At 38.5% G+C, this 17,462-nt stretch overlaps 1 protein-coding gene across 5 annotated transcripts in view; it reads left to right on the top strand.

The window, feature by feature from the left end:
* The window catches only part of UBR1 (ubiquitin protein ligase E3 component n-recognin 1), a 169,001-nt gene that overhangs the window by 59,980 nt on the left and 91,559 nt on the right, over window positions 1-17,462 (top strand). For all 5 annotated transcript variants that reach the window (XM_070054077.1, XM_070054074.1, XM_070054075.1 and 2 more), the window contains 8 exons: window positions 5,128-5,190; window positions 6,031-6,154; window positions 6,455-6,562; window positions 7,180-7,268; window positions 8,615-8,713; window positions 9,517-9,674; window positions 13,672-13,771; window positions 14,346-14,474. In XM_070054077.1, coding sequence (XP_069910178.1) covers window positions 5,128-5,190; window positions 6,031-6,154; window positions 6,455-6,562; window positions 7,180-7,268; window positions 8,615-8,713; window positions 9,517-9,674; window positions 13,672-13,771; window positions 14,346-14,474 — 870 coding nt within the window. The remainder of the gene's footprint in view (window positions 1-5,127; window positions 5,191-6,030; window positions 6,155-6,454; window positions 6,563-7,179; window positions 7,269-8,614; window positions 8,714-9,516; window positions 9,675-13,671; window positions 13,772-14,345; window positions 14,475-17,462) is intronic.

Raw genomic sequence — 17,462 nt, 5'->3', positions numbered from 1 at the left:
AAAACACAGATTTTTACAAAAACAGTGATTCTATTTTTTTAAAATTTTATTTAATAAATATAAATTTCCAAAGTACAGCTTATGGATTACAATGGCTTTTTGTGCCCCATAACTTCCCTCCCACCCTCAACCTTCCCATCTCCTGCTCCCTCTCCCATTCCATTCACATCAAGATTCATTTTCAATTATCTTTATATACAGAAGATCAATTTAGTATATATTAAGTAAAGATTTCAACAGTTTGCACTCACACAGAAACACAAAGTGTAAAATACTGTTTGAGTACTAGTTATAGCATTAATTCACATTGTACAACACATTAAGGACAGAGATCCTACATGAGAAGTAAGTGCACAGTGACTCCTGTTGTTGACTTAACAAATTGACACTCTTGTTTATGGCGTCAGTAATCACCCTAGGCTCTTGTCATGAGTTGCCAAGGCTATGGAAGCCTTTTGAGTTTTCTGGCTCCGATCTTTTTTAGACAAGGTCATAGTTAAAGGTGAAGTTCTCTCCTCTCTTCAGAGAAAGGTACCTCCTTCTTTGATGGCCCATTCTTTCCACTGGGATCTCACTTACAGAGATCTTTCATTTAATTTAGTTGTTTTTTGTTTTTTTGTTGTTGTTGTTGTTGTTGTTGTTGTTGTTGTTTTTTCTGCCAGAGTGTCTTGGCTTTCCATGCCTAAAATACTCTCATGGGCTCTTCAGCCAGATCCGAATGCCTTAAGGGCTGATTCTGAGGCCAAAGTGCTGTTTAGGACATCTGCCATTCTATGAGTCTGCTGTGTATCCCGCTTCCCATGGTGGATCGTTCTCTCTCTTTTTTATTCTATTAGTTAGTATTAGCAGACACTAGTCTTATTTATGTGATCCCTTTGACTCTTAGACCTATCATGGTCAATTGTGAACTGAAATTGATCACTTGGACTAGTGAGATGGTATTGGTACATGCCACCTTGATGGGATTGAATTGGAATCCCCTGGCACGTTTCTAACTCTGCCATTTGGGGCAAGTCCAGTTGAGCATGTCCCAAATTGTACATCTCCTCCTTCTCTTATTCCCACTCTGATATTTAACAGAGATCACTTTTCAGTTAAATTTAAACACTTAAGAATAATTGTGTGTTAATTACAGAGATCAACCAATAGTATTAAGTAGAACAAAAAAATACTAAAAGGGATAAAGTATTAAGTTGTTCATCAACAGGACAAGGACTGATCAAAATAGTGATTCTATTTTAAGAAAACTTAATGAGTTAATTTTTTCCAGTTAATAGTTATTCTAATTAAAAGTTATTCTATTATTTAAATCCTTGAGACTGGTTGGAAAAAGGAGCCCTCTATTCTCAAAAATGTTGAGATTTACTAACCTGTGCTTTTGATAGATTTAATTAATGGAGTATTAAATAAACATAAGTAATATAGTAACTAACAAAGAGTAGTTAAAAAGTTTACTTGGGGCCTCTGTGAGATTTTATTGAGTAAGTAACAATGATGATAATATAACAGTGGCCTTGAGTAATACTAAAGAGTTCTTTTGGTATTAAGCACATGTAACTATCCCAACCAACCCTTGAGACACATTCTAGCATTCTCCCTATTGTATATTACAGCAAAGCGCAGGGTAGTTACTCAACTTTCTTCCCTTCTACTCTGCTTTATGGTCAGCATGGAGAAGACTGTGGCTATAGCTATCCTACCTACTGGTAGACCGATTTGGTTTTGGAACCACAAGAAAAGCTTTTCAGTAAATCATCTGCTCATTCAAAAGGAAAAATAGGATGTGAGATAAAGTTGTTTACCACATCAAGGTAGAAAATATATTTATTGACTAGATGAATTGATGTTGCAATTAGTCTGTTTTACAAACCCATACTTATAGTTCTGTGTTTTCAGCTATTGTATGAGAATAAAGAGAATCCATTAAAATCATTTGGAGAGAATTTTTTTTAAATGTAGACATGCTTAATAGACTAGAATTTTTGCCGGCGCCGTGGATCACTAGGCTAATCCTCCGCCTTGCAGCGCCGGCACACCGGGTTCTAGTCCCGGTCGGGGCGCCGGATCTGTCCCGGTTGCCCCTCTTCCAGGCCAGCTCTCTGCTGTGGCCCGGGAGTGCAGTGGAGGATGGTCCAAGTACTTGGGCCCTGCACCCCATGGGAGACCAGGATAAGCACCTGGCTCCTGACTTAGGATCAGCGTGGTGCACCGGTCGCAGCGCACCGGCTGCGGCGGCCATTGGAGGGTGAACCAACGGCAAAGGAAGACCTTTCTCTCTGTCTCTCTCTCTCTCACTGTCCACTCTGCCTGTCAAAAAAAAAAAAAAAAAAAAAAAAAAAAAAGACTAGAATTGTTAATAATGGGGAGAGGAAAGGAAAGAAAGTCCTATGTATTTTGAAAAAGCTGCCTCCTTCCAATTGATTTATTCTTATTTCCCCCTCCCCCACCTCCTATTTGTTCATTTAAGAAAATTTTTAATGATGATAAAAATCCATATAAGGTAAATTTTACCATCCTAACTCTTCTTTCATGTGAACAGTACAGTAATGTTAACTGTACACACATTGTTATGGAATAGATTTCTAAAACTTTTTCATCTTGTGAAACAGAAACTATTTCAATTGAACAACTTCCTCTTTACTCCTCCCTTTAATTCCTGGCAGCCACCATTTTACCTTGTAAGACTCTTTTTTTTTTTTTTTTTTTTTGACAGTCAGAGTGGACAGTGAGAGAGAGAGACAGAGAGAAAGGTCTTCCTTTGCTGTTGGTTTACCCTCCAATGGCCGCCGTGGCCGGCGCGCTGCAGCCGGCGCACCGCACTGATCCTAAGTCAGGAGCCAGGTGCTTGTCCTGGTCTCCCATGGGGTGCAGGGCCCAAGCACTTGGGCCATCCTCCACTGCACTCCCTGGCCACAGCAGAGAGCTGGCCTGGAAGAGGGGCAACCGGGACAGAATCCGGCGCCCCGACCGGGACTAGAACCCAGTGTGCCGGCGCTGCAAGGTGGAGGATTAGCCTAGTGAGCCACAGCGCCGGCCTTGTAAGACTCTTTTAGATGTCTCATATAAATGGAATTCTGCAGTGTTTGTCTTTTTGCAGCTGGCAAATTTAGCATAAACTAATTTAACATAAACTCTTCAAAGTTCATACATGCTGTAGCATATGACAGGATTTCCATCTTTTTTAAGGCTAAATAATACCATTAGTATATAAACACATTTTGTTCATCCATTCATCTGTTGAGACACATGGGTTACTCTTCTACTTTTTGACTATTGAATTGCTATAAATGTGAATGTACAAATACCTGTATCAGTCCTTTCAATTTTTTTGGCTGTATATCCAGAAATAGAATTACTGAGTCATATAGAAATGCTACGTTTAATTTTTGAGGAACTGGCAAACTGTTTTCCATAGCAGCTGTGCACCATTTTTCATTTCCTCCGACAGTGCACAGGATCTGGTTTCTCCATATCCTTGCCGACACTTTTTTTTTCCTGTAATAATCATCCTAGTAGATGTGAGGTACATCCCCTCTTCTCATTTACGTTGAGATCCATTGAGATCCACTGCTTTAGGTTGATTACTAGTATCCCTGCATGTAAGCTTATTAAGGTGTCTTATATGTTCTTTTTTTTTTTTTTTTTAGTTTTTAGATTATTTATTTATTTGACAAGTAGAGTTTACAGACAGTGAGAGAGAGAGACAGAAAGAAAGGTCTTCTGGCCAGTGCTGTGGCTCACTAGCTAATCCTCCACCTGCGGTGCCGGCACCCCGGGTTCTAGTCCTGGTCGGGGCGCTGGATTCTGTCCCGGTTGCTCCTCTTCCAGTCCAGTTCTCTGCTGTGGCCTGGAAAGGCAGTGGAGGATGGCCCAAGTCCTTGAGCCCTACACTTGCATGGGAGACCAGGAGAAGCACCTGGCTCCTGGCTTCTAATCGGCGCAGCACGCGCCGGCCGTGGTGGCCATTTGGGGGGTGAACTAACGGAAGGAAGACCTTTCTCTCTGTCTCTCTCTCTCTCTCACTGTCTAACTCTGCCTGTCAAAAAAAATAACAATAATAATAAAAAAAAATAAAGAAAAGAAGGTCTTCCTTCTGTTGGTTCACTCTCCAAATGGCTGCAACGGCCGGAGCTGCGCTGATCCAAAGCTAGAACCCAGGAGTTTCTTCCTGGTCTCCCATGAGGGTGCAGGACCCAAGCACTTGGGCCATCCTTCACTGCTATCCCAGGCCACAGCAGAGAGCTGGACTGGAAGAGGAGCAACCGGGATAAGAACTGGCACCCATATGGGATGCTGGCGCCACAGCGGAGGATTAACCTAATGCGCCACGGCGCCAGCCCCGACTTATATGTTCTTAAAATCTCTTACAGTCTTGGCTTTTCTGCATTTTTTTCTCTCTAATGGGAACCTTACTGGTATAATTAACAGTTCAAATTTATTTGAGTAGTTCTTACACTAAAGAGTTAAAGAAGAAATAGTATAGAATGATTAAGGTATAAGGCTATGAAGATGGACTACTTGTCATGGATCCCTGGATCTACCATTTATCAACTTTCTGATATGGAAACAAGTTACTTAACTTCTTTCTCTTAGTTTTTTTATCTGTGAAATGGGGAGTCCTTCCTCATCAGTTTTTACAGAGGGGTAAAAGGATGCGCTTCCAGGAGATCCTATAGAGACCTTACCTGGGTGCCTCAGGGCTTAAAGAATCAGTAGCCTGATAATACCCCGACACATTAGTGAATCACAAGTATGTTGTGGAATTCTAAATTCATTCACGAATGTACTAAAACATATAGCAGGAGTTCAGCGAACATACCTAAGTTAGTATCTGTTATAAATAGGGTATACCACCTTTAGTAAAGAACTGGCATTCTTGCTAGACAAGAAACTCAGCATCCTACGCTAACAGCACTTCTTTCCTAGAGGTACTGAATGTTCTAATGCTACATATAGATATTAAGCATTTATGTCTGTCTGCTTGGTATTATCCTAGAGTCTTACAGCTTTTAGTCAGCCAACTGGTGATTTATGATTGAGAGCTCAAATTAGGTCTTTGGGATATGAATTACATGCTGATTGTAGTTGTCATTCCACTACTTAATTCTCATTTTTACCTAACCTCAGGGTCGTCGGGCTGTTAAAGCAGGTGCTTATGCTGCTTGTCAGGAAGCTAAGGAAGACATCAAGGTAACTTCATGAATTAAGGACAAAGCAATTTTTTTTAAAAGATGTATTTATTTATTTGAAGTCAGAGTTAGAGGAGAGACAGAGAGATCCTCTCTCCACTGGTTCACTCCCCAGATGGCCTCAATGGCCAGAGCTGGGCTGGTCTGAAGCCAGGAACTAGGATCTTAATCTCAGCCTCCAACATGAGTACAGGGACCCAAGAGCTTGGACCATCCTCTGCTTCTTTCCCAAGCTTATCAGCAGGGAGCTGGATTGGAAGCCAAGCACTTGGAACTCAAACTGAAGTCCTTATAGGATGTTGACACTGCACTGTAGCCCCGAGATTTTTTTTTTTTTTTTTAAAAGATTTATTTAAAAGGAAGAGTTCCAGGGAGAGAATGAAAAATATCTCCTATGTTCTGGTTTACTCCCCAGGTGAGTGTAGCAACTGGGGCTGGGCCAGGCCAAAGCCAAAAGCTGGGAACCCCACCTGGGTCTCCCGTATGGGTGGTAGGAGCCCAAGTACTTAGACCATCTTCCATTGTTCTCTCAGACACATTAGTGGGTACCTGGATTAGAAGCAGAGCAGCCAGGACCCAAACTGGTGCTCATTTGGGATGCTAGCATTGCAGTCAGTGAGTTAACTTGCTACACCACAAGGCTGGCCCCAAAGAATTATTCACATTATGAGGATTCAAGTAGAAAAATTAGAGTGATCATCTTGAATTAGTCTGACATCCTAAAGATAGGATTGGGACACTTATATTTGGGGAGCTGGAGTTTTATCATTCCTTTTTTTTTTTTTTAATAGACCACTTAGCTAAATGTTAATTTGGTTTTTAACGTTCCTTTTATTTGTAGAGTCATTCAGAAAATGTCTCTCAACATCCACTCCATGTAGAAGTATTACACTCTGAGGTTATGGCTCATCAGAAATTTGCTTTGCGTCTTGGCTCCTGGATGAACAAAATTATGAGCTATTCAAGTAAGCATATAGTCTACTTTTAGTATTTCTTATCAAATACTATGTATTTTGTAGTCAATTTTTTAAAATGTCATTGAGCATAAAATTTTCTGTTTTGATTTATACATTTTGATTAATTTTCAGGATTAGATTTTCAAATACATATTATCAAATCATTTTCTTGGCTCTTTAAGATTGGTAGAATTATTCTTGACATTAAGCATGGGAGAATTATTGTTGGTCTTTTATCATGCTACTATAGGAAAGGTACTTTTAGAAGAAATATACTAAGAACCAAAATTCTTACTTTTTTGTTTGTAGGTGATTTTAGGCAGATCTTTTGCCAAGCATGCCTTAGAGAAGAATCTGGCTCTGAGAATCCCTGTCTCATAAGCAGGTTAATGCTTTGGGATGCAAAGCTTTATAAAGGTAAGTAGACCTTTCCCTATGCTGCTTTCTAGGAATCAAAAGATTATAACCTCCTAGTAGACCATACCCTCTTGTTTATTAACCAGTTACTAAATCTGTGATCTAGATTGATAAAGTACTATACATGAAGGTAAAGTTAAATAATCTACCTTTAAAAATTAAATTACACCTTTTAATTATATTACTCTTTTATTTAGTCGGGTCCAGTTTAAAAGAGTATGTATGTATATTCATGTGGTGTTGCCATTATTAAAGCTACATTAATTTTCATTTTAAAAATCTAAATGAGTAATAATTAAAAGGAGAAATTTAAAGAATATGTGGAAGGAAAAGTATAGTGTCAGTAGTTTTGAGTGGAATAGAATAAAAATTAATAAAAAAGTTGTGGGAAGGTAAAATTAAAGAAGATTAAGTAGTAGGAGGGAGGCAGAAAAAGAGGAAAAAAGCATGTATATGGGTGGATTTTTAAATCTTTCCTATTAAATGTTAATGCAATAAGTGCTGTTCATATTTGAGTCCTTGTGATTCATTAGCATGTAAAATATTTTTATAATCTGTCATGTCTAATAGCTGGATTTTTTTCTTTGATGTTGCCCTAATTTAAAAATGATCTGTAGGCGCCCGTAAGATCCTTCACGAATTGATTTTTAGCAGTTTTTTTATGGAGATGGAATACAAAAAACTCTTCGCTATGGAATTCGTGAAGGTAATTGCTCTTTATAAATAATAGATAATAACTAGAAGTACAAATAAGTTATGGAATAATGAGACAAAGGGATAATTATGGATCAAAAGTATTCATGGATTTTTTGATTCATTTCTTTGTCAAAAATCTGTTTTCTTGGGGACTGGTGTTACGGCACACAGCAGGCATCCTAAATGAGCACCAGGTCTTGTCCCAGCGGATCTACTTCTGATCTAGCTTTCTGCTAATGGCCTGGGAAAAGCGGCAAAGATGGCCCAAATGTTTGGGCCCTTGCCCATGGGTGGCCCTTGCCACCCATGAGGGAGACCCTAATGAAACTCCTGGTTTCAGCCTGGTCCAGCACTGGCTGTTGGGGCATCTGGGGAGTGAACCAGTGGATGGAAGATCTCTCTCTATATCTCTCCCTTTCTCTCTGTAACTCTGACTTTCAAGTAAATAAATAAATCTTTAAAAAGATCCATTATTTTGTTTTATGTAAAGATTTTCTTTTTTAAAAAAAGATTTGTAAAGTACAGAAAATGCAGGTATTTTATGTGTTACATGGACATTATAAGTAACGTTTGAGATGTATGTCTTACCCTTCTGAGGTGATGGGAATTCAAAATGTCAACTCTACTCAAACTCTTCAGAAATAGAATATTGGGCCATATGTATGATCTGATACAGAGTTTTGTTTTCTCATACAAAGGCCCTTAGATTTTATTTATTGATTTTGTATACCATGGTTACCTCTTAGACTCTGTGGGAATTATGCACAGTAAAATTTAATATATAGATATATCAAGTATCCAATTCTTCTTACACATAATAGATGCTTGAAACATAACTGAATTTAATGTGTGTGTGTGTGTGTGTGTGTTTCTGTTAATATATTAGGGTTGCTTTTAAGTTGACATGTTCTGGTGTGGATAACAAGTTATTTGTATCTGGCATCTGTTCTCTTTCAAGCTGGATTGAATCTGATTGGCTGGTTTTCTGAGTTATACCAGTTGTTAAAGCCTTTGCTTATATCCCTTTCTTTAACCATTAAAGTAAAATTTGCTATTTGCCCCAGATTCTGTTAGTAGCAAAGATAAACTGCGCTCCAGTGCCCCTGTGATTTTTACTGGTGTTTTTAGTTTAAGTTGTTGCTTTTTACAGTTCTTCTAACTCTGCTGGATTGGGCAGCTGAATTTATTATTTGGTCTTGTTTGGTAGTCTCTAGGATGTTTTTGTTGAGAATTCTTTAATAGGAATTTTATTACTATTTGTCATTTTATGGATATATATAAATAAAACTGAAACAGTTATTAAAATTAGATTTTAAAAGCTTTAGGTAATTTGTGGTTTCTCTCTGTATCTTTCAGTATTATAAACAGCTGCAGAAAGAATATATCAGTGATGATCATGACAGAAGTATCTCTGTGACTGCACTTTCAGTTCAGATGTTTACTGTTCCTACTCTGGTATGTGTCAAATATTTCTTCACAGTCTAAGTAAAACTTGTTTTAATTTGAGCTAATGCCATTTGAAAAATTGATTAATACTTAAATGCTATCTGCATGTGAACAATACTTTGGTACCTATGGTGTTGCCTTTGTCCTAATGTCCTTATCCTTACAGATGACATCTACTTTTCTCACTTTCTAGCACTGCTTTTTCAACATCAAAACTTAAAACAAAACAAAACTTCTTTTGTTCTTTAGTTATTGTTTGAGGGATCAATAGCATAAGATAAAATTAAGAAGGGGCATTTGTGCCTGTCATACATTTGTGTGAGATGGTGCTGCACAGGCCTGAGAGGAGTGTGGAGGATTCACCTTCCTTTGTTTACTACTACTTTTCCCTGTTTATTCTGCACAGTTTATGAACCACTTGTACTTCCCCTTTCCAAAGGTGAGAGAAATGATGAGCAAGGGAAATTGCATTGAAGATGAGAGAAGGAGATGCCAGAATACACAGAAATATGATAGAAATCATAGAGTAAATCTTTCTTCTTGTACATTTTGTGATTGCAATGATAAATATTTATCTACATAACCTGTATAATAAGCATGGGACATCCAGACAAGTGTTTTCCAGTTACTGAGGAGGAGATAATTTTTCCCTTTAGAAAATGACTGCTTAGTAGTTGATTTGTGTGAGACTGAGTACTGTGTTTAATGATCGCTAAATATTAAAAGTGGCCTGCTGACCAGCCAAATGAATAAATAAGGTCCATAGTATGATGTGTTAATACTAAAGACAATATTCTTGAAATATTCTGCAGGCTCGACATCTTATTGAAGATCAGAATGTTATCTCTATCATTACTGAAACACTTTTAGAAGTTTTACCTGAGTACCTGGACAGGAACAATAAATTCAACTTCCAGGGTTATAGCCAGGACAAACTGGGAAGAGTATATGCAGTAATATGTGACCTAAAGTAAGTTGTTGGAGTCATAAGGTGAGGGCACCTGTTAAACACAATGTGCTTATTTGCTTTTATATAAGTCAATTACTGATCATTTTGGTTATCTGGGATTCAGGTACAAAGAACTGTGCCTGTTTCTTGTTAATGTAGTTGGGTCTTTCAATCCATGTGCTACATCTATGGGTTCAGCCCACCTCAGATCAAAAATACACAGGAAAATACCAATTTTGCATCTGTACTGACTCTTTCTGTTCCTTTTCCTGAAACAGTACAATATAACAACTATTTACATATCATTTACAATGTATTAGGTATAATAAGTAATCTAGAGATGACTTAAAGTATATGGGGTGGAGTGGGCATTTGGCACAGTAGTTAAGACACTTGGGATGCCTGCATCCCGTATCAGAGTGCTGGTTTTAGGTCTCAAGTCAGCCTCCAATTCCAGCTTCCCCCTGTCACACAGCCTCGGAGGCTTCAGGTCATGGCTTAAGTACTTGTGTACTTGCCACCCACATAGAAGACAGATTGAGTTCCAGGATCCTGGCTTCAATCTAGCCCAATCCTGGTTGTTGCAGGCATTTGGGGGGAATATCTCACTTTCTGTATGTCTCTATTTCTGTCATTCTCTCTCTCTCCCTATGCCTTCCAAATAAATAAAATATTCAGTAGGATGAGCATAGGTTATATACAAATACTATACCATTTTATATATACAGCTTAAGTATCTACAGATTTTGGTATCTGTGGGAATCCTGGAACTAATCTTTGCAAATACTAAGGGATACTGCAAATGTGTTCAATGAAGGCTTCTTACTGAGTTATAAAACCAGTTTAATAAAGGAAGGTAATGAGAAGATCTTAAAAAAAATCCCTGGAAATGTGTATTATGAAAAAAAAAAAAACAAAACGTGAATTTCACATTTTTGCACCAAAATAAACATCTTTTAATTCCATTTTTCCATGAATTAAACTTTTTAATTTTACATGAGATAGAACTAGCTCCCACCTACTCATTCACTGTCCATTTGAATCTCCAAATGCTTGTAATGACCTGCCAAATCAAAGCCCAGTGCCATTAACTGAAATCTGTGTCAGGAACCCAATCACTTGAGCCATCACCACTGCCCACCATGGGAAGCTAGAGCCGGAAGCTGGAGCTGAGTGTCTAACCCAGGTACTCCAATTTGGATCACAGGCGTCAACTGCTTGGCTAGATACCTGCATTTATATATATATATATTTGAAAGGCAGAGTTACAGAGAGGCAGAGGCAGAGAGAGAGAGAAAGAGGTCTTCCATGCACTGTTCACTCCCCAGATGGTCGCAATGGCTGTAGCTGGGCCAATCTAAAACCAGGAGCTTCTTGAGGTTTCCCACGCGGGTGCAGGGGCTCAAGTAGTTGGGCCATCTTCTGCTGCTTTCCCAGCCCAAAAAGGGAGCTAGATCAGAAGTAGGGCATCTGGGATTTGAATCAGTGCCCATATTTAACTTAATGAAATATTTAAAGACAGCAGATAGATGTGGGGATTTGGCCTAACAATTAAGACCCTATTCAGGACGTGTCCCATACCAAAGTGCCTGGATTCAACTCCTGGCTCCAGCTCCTGATTCCAGCTTTCTGGTAGTGCAGACCCTGGGAGACAGTGGTGATGGCTCAAGTAATTAGATTTCTACACCCACATAAGACAGCTGGATTGAGTTCCCAGCTGCTAGCTTTGGTAGCAGACATTTGGGGAGTGAATTGCTAATGGGAGCTGGTTTTCTCCCCTACAACCAATCAATCAATAAATACTCAAGAAAAGAAAGACATAGGTTACGGTGCAAGTCTCTTATCAGAATGCCTTGGTTTAGATAGAAGCCTATAACTAGCTTCCTGCTAATCCAGACCTAGGGAAGCAGCAGTGATGGCTCAAGTAATTAGATTCCTGCTATACCTGAGGGAGACCTGTGTTGAGTTCTCAGCGCCTGATTTGGGTCTCCCAGCTGTAACTGTCGTAGACATTTGAGGAGTGAAACGATGGGTGAGAGTTGTCTGTCACTCTCTCTGCCTCTCCGTTGAATAGATAAAAATGTTTTTAAAAAGATGGCAGTCATAGCAGCCAAGTCTTTCTACCTTAAGCTGTGTCCATTTCTTTAGTCTTTTCTTTTTTTTAGGTGTTTATTTTCATATAATTGAAAGGCACAGTGATGGAAGAGAGACTTCCATCCACTGGTTCATTTCCCAGGTGTTTGCAACAGACAGGGCTGAGGCAGGGTAAAACCAGGAGCCCAGAACTCAATCCAGGTCTTCCATGTGGGGGTTAAGGGCCCAACTATTTGGCCCATCACCTGCTACCTCTCAGGGTACATTAGCAGGAATCTCAATCAGATGCAGAGGAGCCAGAGTCTAATGGTCCTCCGATATGGGATGCAGGTGTACCAACTAGCAACTTAACATGCTATGCTATAGTGCCTGCCCTAAATCCATTTCTTTAACTGTTCCCATTCATATTATTTAACATTTCTTCTAAATCATTGTTATCTACTTAATCTGTTCCAGTTGAATATATACCATTTATGCATTTATGTGCCAAGAAATGAACATAGTGCTCCAACTGGGGTGTATCTCAAAGAGCACAGAAGGGAGGGATTATTACCTACCTCATTTTAAATCTAATAATTCAGTCTTGTCGTCTACTCTGAGGAATGTACCTGATGGGGTACTTTGTTTCTTAGTTGCTAATTCACTGTGGAAATGAAACTTAGAGATGCATTTGAATATTAGTTCTATTAAGAAATAATATTGGGCCTGGCATTATGGTTTAGCAGGTTAACCTGCTGCCTGCAATGCTAGCATCCCATATGAGCACCAGTTCATGTCCCAACTGCTCCGCGTCTGATCCTGCTCCCTGCTAATGTGCCTGGGAAAACAGCAGAAGATGGCCTAAGCACTTTGGCCCCTACACCTACATAGGAGACCCAGAGGAAGCTCCTGGCTTCCTCCTGGCCCAGCCTCAGTGGTTGTGGCTATCGAGGAAGTAAACCAGCAAATGAAATATCTCTTTCTCTTTCTGTCCCTTTCTCTAATTCTGCATTTCAAATAAATAAATAAATAAATAAATCTTTTTTAAAGGAACAGTACTATCTTTTTAATTAACCTGTTTCTGTGTCCCATTTGTGAAAAGTATAAGCGTCTTATAAACCAAATCATTCCTTTACTCTCTCACTCTGTCCATGCCTTTCTCATATATCTTTTTAGTTCTTGGCATTGGGTTTCAGTGTCCATAATAGGTTTCTGTTTTCTCCACTATACTTTGAACTTCAAAGACAAGATATGTCTTATTCTTGTTTCTGTTCGCAATACTTTATATAACAGTATATTTTGATTGAGTGCAAATTAATTTTTAATAATTGTTAGTGAATACTTCCTGAGAAATCATTCCATGATAAACATTAGATATGAAACCAGTCATTGTTTTTTTTCATCCAGAAGAAATATTGATCTTGAAAGTTGTAGGCTGAAATGAGTTTGTTTATCTGTTGAAACTAGTGCATCCTGGTGTGAAAGCCAAGATGACATAGTTGCTTACATCCTCCTTCCAGGTTCTGACTCATGAAAACCTGGAGGTAGGAAATTGATTTCAAACCTCCTAAGCCTGGAAGGATTTCAGCTGGCTCTTTGAGTGATGGGTATGAACAGTCCTAGGAAGTCTGTACTGTGATTTTCCAGGGTTAGCCATTACAGGCTAGGTTGGTTCTAGGTTCACTTAATCAGATTAACCTCTGAGGGCATAATGTGTGTAAAATTCAGGCTTAGCTTTGGAATCTGTCCCTTGTGGACCATTCACATTTTGCTGGTTATTTAAAGTAAAGAAGAATAAATAAATCTAGCTCTGCCCAGTGATTCTATTTGTCATAAGAAATTAGAATTCATAATTTTGATAAATCAACATTGTCTGTAGCCTGAGAATCTTAAAATTGCCTTAGAATACTGAAGTGAAATATTTCTTTCTTTCTTGAAATCATAGGTATATACTGATCAGCAAGCCCACAATATGGACAGAAAGATTAAGAATGCAATTCCTTGAAGGTTTTCGATCTTTTTTGAAGATTCTTACCTGTATGCAGGTATGATAATTCTTTTATATCAGTAATAAAAGAAATTTATTTAAAAAAAATTTAAAACCTGATCTGTTTTATCTTCTTTTTAAAGACATTACAGTTTTTATTTGAGAAAGAATTTATCTAACAAAGTAGAAATAATATTTAAACACCGAACTACAGCTGCTCTAATAGATCTTTCTATAAGTTTTAGTTTACTGCTGCTCTTAATGTGTACTGAATGCTTACCATGTGATAACTGTGTACTAAGCACATTACATGCATTTTCTCTTTTGAGCCTTATCGTCTTACTCTTGTTATGGTTATTATTCTCCTTTTATGTACAAGGGAATTGGAGCTTAGAAATATTTCACAAAAATAGCTAGAAATTCCACACACAGCTGGGATTTGCAATCATATGTTCTACTTCTAAGCTGTACCCCTGAGGACTGGGAATTAAACTATGTGTTCTGACCTTTTGAAACAAACATGTTAAAATACTATGCATATATGAATATGAATCCTGACAGCTTTGTATTTTGTCACTAGAGGTATAAAGAAAGAGGGCCATGTATGTTTATGTTGACTAATCTTCTTGCAGGGAATGGAAGAAATCAGAAGACAGGTTGGGCAACACATTGAAGTAGATCCTGATTGGGAGGCTGCCATTGCTATACAGATGCAACTAAAGAATATTTTACTCATGTTCCAAGAATGGTGTGCTTGTGATGTAAGATTTATCAGTGGGTTCCATGCCTTTTTAAGGGCTGTAATTGTCACGAGTAGTATGATGTTATGTAACAGCTTCCTTTTTATGAAACTTTTTATGTAGTGTCTTACATTTTTATATTAGTCTTTCTGAATTTAGGAGGAAAATTCAGTCTTTTACACTTAATTAGAAAACATGCCCCATGATAGTTTTGCTTATTTTGACAAATACCAGGGTTAAAAATATAAATATATTTATAGTCACATACACATTTAATTTTTGAAAAATAAGTATCAATAATGTGGTAATAGGAACATAGGGACTTTAAAATATTTCAAGAATGGAGAGGGGTGGATATTTATTCCATCAAGGGTTTTGTTGTATATGTTAAACTATTAAGAAAATTAATTTCAAAATATAGAACTGGAGGCAGGCCTTTGGTGTAGACAGTAGTAAAGACAGCAGTTAGGATGCTCATGTCCCATATTGGAGTGCCTGAGTTTGATGCCTTGCTCAGTTCCTTACTCTAGTTCTCTGCTAATGCAGGACCTGGCAGGAAGCAGTAATGGCTGCTGCTACCCTAACATGGGAGACCTGAATTGAGTTCCTGGCTTCCTGCTTTTGGCCTCAGTGGGGGACTGTTGGCAGGCATTTGGAGATTGAACTGGTAGATAGAAGCACATACTTGCTTGCTCTCTTTCTGTCTCTCACAGAAGTAAATAAATTTTTAAAAAAATATTTAGAATCAATGTATTTCCTTAAGCAACATTTTGGATCATAAATTTCTCTGATCACACAGTCCTACCCCAGATTCCCTTTGGGGAAGAGGATCTCATTTATTTCATTTCACAGAAAATTGACATTACCTGAGTCAAATTCCTTCATCTCCAGTTTCATTGTACCTGTCACCATAATCTGTTCGCTGACTAAATTTGTCTACCCTCAACTGTTAGTCTCCTTTTTTTCTCTTTTTAGGCACAATGCCTCTACCTAGCCTCTTGGTTTCAGCTTATGTTATTTTTTTCCTGGAATCTGCCTCTTCAACTTGTCTCCACTTATATTCCCAACTGTTTGACTATTATTCCTATAAATACACAAGACTCCTCTCTCCTTTTTTTATTTTTTATTTTTAATTTTTTTTACAGAGTTAGAGAGTGAGAGAGACAGAGAGAAAGGTCTTCCTTCCGTTGGTTCACCCCCCAAATGGCCGTTTACTCCCCAAATAACCACCATGGCCAGTGCTGTGCCTATCCGAAGCCAGGAGCCAGGTGCTTCCTCCTGGTCTCCCATGTGGATGCAGGGGCCCAAGCACTTGGGCCATCCTCCACTGCCCTCCTGACCACCGCAGAGAGCTGGACTGGAAGAGGAGCAACCGGGACTAGAACCCAGCGCCCATATGGGATGCTGGTGCTGCAGGCAGAGGATTAACCAAGTGAGCCACAGCGCCGGCCCCTCCTCTCTCCTTAAAAACAACCATAATAGAGCTCTCTTACTCACTTTACTACCTCTGTGAACTATGTTCTCTTTGTTTTCTTTTTCCCTTCACCACCACCAGCAGTTGTTCACAGATTCAAAGTAACAGTCACACTCACAGATGCAATATACTTTATATTTTTTTAAGATTTATTTATTTATTTGAGAGGTAGAGTTACAGACAGTGAGAGGGAGAGACAGAGAGAAAGGTTTTCCTTCTGTTGGTTCACTCCCCAAATGGCCGCAACGCCAGAGCTGCGCCAATCCTATGTGAGGAGCCAGGTGCTTCTTCCTGGACTCCCACATGGATGCAGGGGTCAAAAGACTTGGGCCATCTTCTGCTTTCCCAGGCCATAGCAGAGAGCTGGATCGGAAGAGGAGCAGCCAGGACTAGAACCAGTGCCCATAGGGGATGCTGGGACCGCAGAGGGAGGATTAACCTACTACGTCAGAGCGCCGGCCCATCAATATACTTTAACAACTAGCTTTATAGAATAAAAAGGACAGGAAATATTGTCTAGCAATGGTAGCACGTGTTTTTTTCTTCCCCTCATCATTGTGAGGGACATGCATAATTGTTGGGCGAGGGAATCTAGTGTGTATTGTTCATCATCATATCACCTAAACTTCTCAATCATTTATATTTACATTTACTGTCGTCGCTCACTAGCTCCTAATATGTCTGATGCTGCCCTTAACAATCAATAGGAACTACATTTAGAAAAAAAAAAATCTCAAAGGATCGATTTAGTAGCCAAATTTAGAGATGTTTTCTTAGTCCTTATCTTCCTTGATTCTCTTGGTTTCACTTGAGTACCTTAATCTTCTTAAACTTTTTTCTAATTGTTACAAATCTACATTATCATACTCCTATTAATGATTGTCCATTTCAGTCATTAATGTCCCTTTCTCCCCATTCTTTCTGCTAAATGAGACATTCTTTAATATTCTTTTTCTTATAAATCTTTTGTTTCTTTCATTTAATTAAATATTCATAGGAATGACTCCAAGCTGTGGTATCACTTCTGTTTATATTCCTACTTAGACCTTAAACTGATTTTTCAAACTGAGTGTCTTAAATTGATCTGTCCTCATTTCCATCTACTTGCAACTTGTGTTTTTCTCATTTTGATTCTTTCTATTAATGACAGTACTAGTAATATATTCATCCACATAGGAAGTCTTTTTTTTTTTTAATCTTTTATTTAATGAATATAAATTTCCAAAGTATGACTCATGGGTTACAATGGCTTCCCCCCCCATACCATCCCTCCCACCCACAACCCTCCCCTTTCCCACTCCCTCTCCCCTTCCATTCACATAGGAAGTCTTAAAGCCACTAGATTCTCTGTGTTTGATATTAACAGGTGTTTTGAGAGGAAAAAATTTCATGTAAGATTAGGAAATTTGAGGTTGAACAAAAGCAAAACAATTTTTCTTTTTTTTTTTTTTTTAAGATTTACTTATTTATTTAAGGTTCAGAGTTACAGAGAGATGGAGAGACAGAAAGAAAGGTCTTTCATCTACTGATTGACT

Source organism: Oryctolagus cuniculus, chromosome 12 (genome assembly GCF_964237555.1).
Source record: "Oryctolagus cuniculus chromosome 12, mOryCun1.1, whole genome shotgun sequence".
Classification (NCBI taxonomy): Eukaryota; Metazoa; Chordata; class Mammalia; order Lagomorpha; family Leporidae; genus Oryctolagus; species Oryctolagus cuniculus.
This window is presented reverse-complemented; position numbering and strand designations above follow the sequence as displayed.